We start from the raw sequence: 1,636 nt of genomic DNA on the forward strand, positions 1-1,636 counted from the left end.
CGGTGGCTGGCAGATTAGCATCAGCTAGCAGCTGTGAGGCTAACACATGTTTAGCTTTGAATCCGTGACGTAAAACTCGTCATCAGCCAATGGAAGCTCTGCTTTTATTTTGAAAAAGATAAAAAAAATACATTATGATACTACAGGTACATTTTTTTAAATTTTTTTAATAGAATATTTGTTTTGTTTGTTTTGAAAATTGCTTTATTAAGGATATTAAGGATAGCAACATAAATTCTATTAAATAGCTGCACATATTTTAATTGACGAAACATCAAGACAACTTTCAAACATTTGCATAGTTTTTCCATCTTCCCTCTGAAAACATGATGATTGTATTGTTTTCATGAAAATAAAATGTTTGTGCCCATTGTGCAAGTTTGAAAGTCTCTTCAATAAAACCAGAAGAATCCAGCAGAGTTTAAAGTTCGTAAAGTGCGAATGCAGTCGCACAGTGGGTCTGTGCTGCATCTCCAAACTAAACTTCAGTCAAGTGTCCGACATGTTGTAAACAATCTTCATGTCACTGGGACCAGCAGCTTCTGTTAGTGGAGCACACAGGAGCTGGAGGCGGAGCTTGAGGCGGAGTCGCTCTCAGACAGAACATAAATCATCTCATTTCTCACTTGAAGGAAACATGTGATGTTTTTTTCTTTCCTATAGTTTAAAAGTAAAAGTTCTGAAGCTCCTGAAACCAAGTGTTTGAGACAGAGGCTGAAAGAGGAGCTGCAGCGATGGACAGTCTGAGGAACGCGATGTTTTCTGAACATTTGACAGAAGATCATTTAAAATGATCAGCATGTGTCTCCTCTAAAGGAGGATTCCAGTGTTTCATTGAGTTCTTCTGCCTCAGAGCAGCTCAGACTGGGAGTGAAACCACATGTGACTGAAGTCTTTCTACTCACTACACGTGATGATCTCTTTGTTGGAATAAACTTACTCCTGTTTTCCATCAAAGAGTCAAATGAGGCAAGCAGACGTCCTCTTCAGAGGCTGAGCTCTGAAGTGGAGGAGTTCACTGGTCAGAGTGGGCGAGGCTGGTGCAGACCTGCTGTCTCTGGGCTCAGAGCTGGACTGTGAATCGCCTTCGAAGGACTCCAGTTCCCCAGAGACGCCTGGATGGCTTTACGATGAGCCAGTCTGTGTGTGATGGAGAATCCAGCGTTTCCCTCCAGCTGAGACAAAACCACCAGCACCTGCCTGAGAGACACAGAGACACAGTGTCAGCTGTCAATCATCACGTCTCAGCTGCTTCTATATCATCAAATAACTGATTCAAACCAAACTGATCAGAAACATCTTTAACGTCTACGTTTGGCACATGTCGTCCATCTTTATTTACAGAGCACGGCGCCCCCTGCTGTCAGTGGACGGGCTGACACGGAGAAGCAGTGACCTGTGCAGGGGAGGGATGCTGTCCAGGGTCTGGAGGCTGCTGCGGGTCGACACCACGTTGAAGCTGTCGCTGCAGTCACAAGACACGTGCAGGTGATGTCGGGGGTGTCTGTTCTCCACCATGACGATGAGCCCCGCCCACCCGTGGGTCAGGTAGAAACAGGTCATCCCCTCCCGACCCTGACACAAACACACAGACACACACACACACATCAGTTGTTTAGTTGAACTGAATACGATT

The 1,636-nt window shown here is 44.9% G+C and overlaps 1 protein-coding gene across 1 annotated transcript in view; it reads right to left on the reverse strand.

Moving 5' to 3' along the window:
- Window positions 1–217: 217 nt before the first annotated feature.
- Window positions 218–1,636, reverse strand: part of LOC133971083 (calpain-15-like) — a 6,227-nt gene continuing 4,808 nt past the window's right edge. The window contains exons 10-11 of the mRNA XM_062408293.1: window positions 1,397–1,575; window positions 218–1,200 (exon numbers count right to left, since the gene is read on the reverse strand). Of these exons, the coding sequence (XP_062264277.1) occupies window positions 1,023–1,200; window positions 1,397–1,575 (357 nt within the window). The 3' untranslated portion in view covers window positions 218–1,022. The remainder of the gene's footprint in view (window positions 1,201–1,396; window positions 1,576–1,636) is intronic.

This window comes from Platichthys flesus, chromosome 16, assembly GCF_949316205.1.
Source record: "Platichthys flesus chromosome 16, fPlaFle2.1, whole genome shotgun sequence".
In the NCBI taxonomy this organism is placed as follows: Eukaryota; Metazoa; Chordata; class Actinopteri; order Pleuronectiformes; family Pleuronectidae; genus Platichthys; species Platichthys flesus.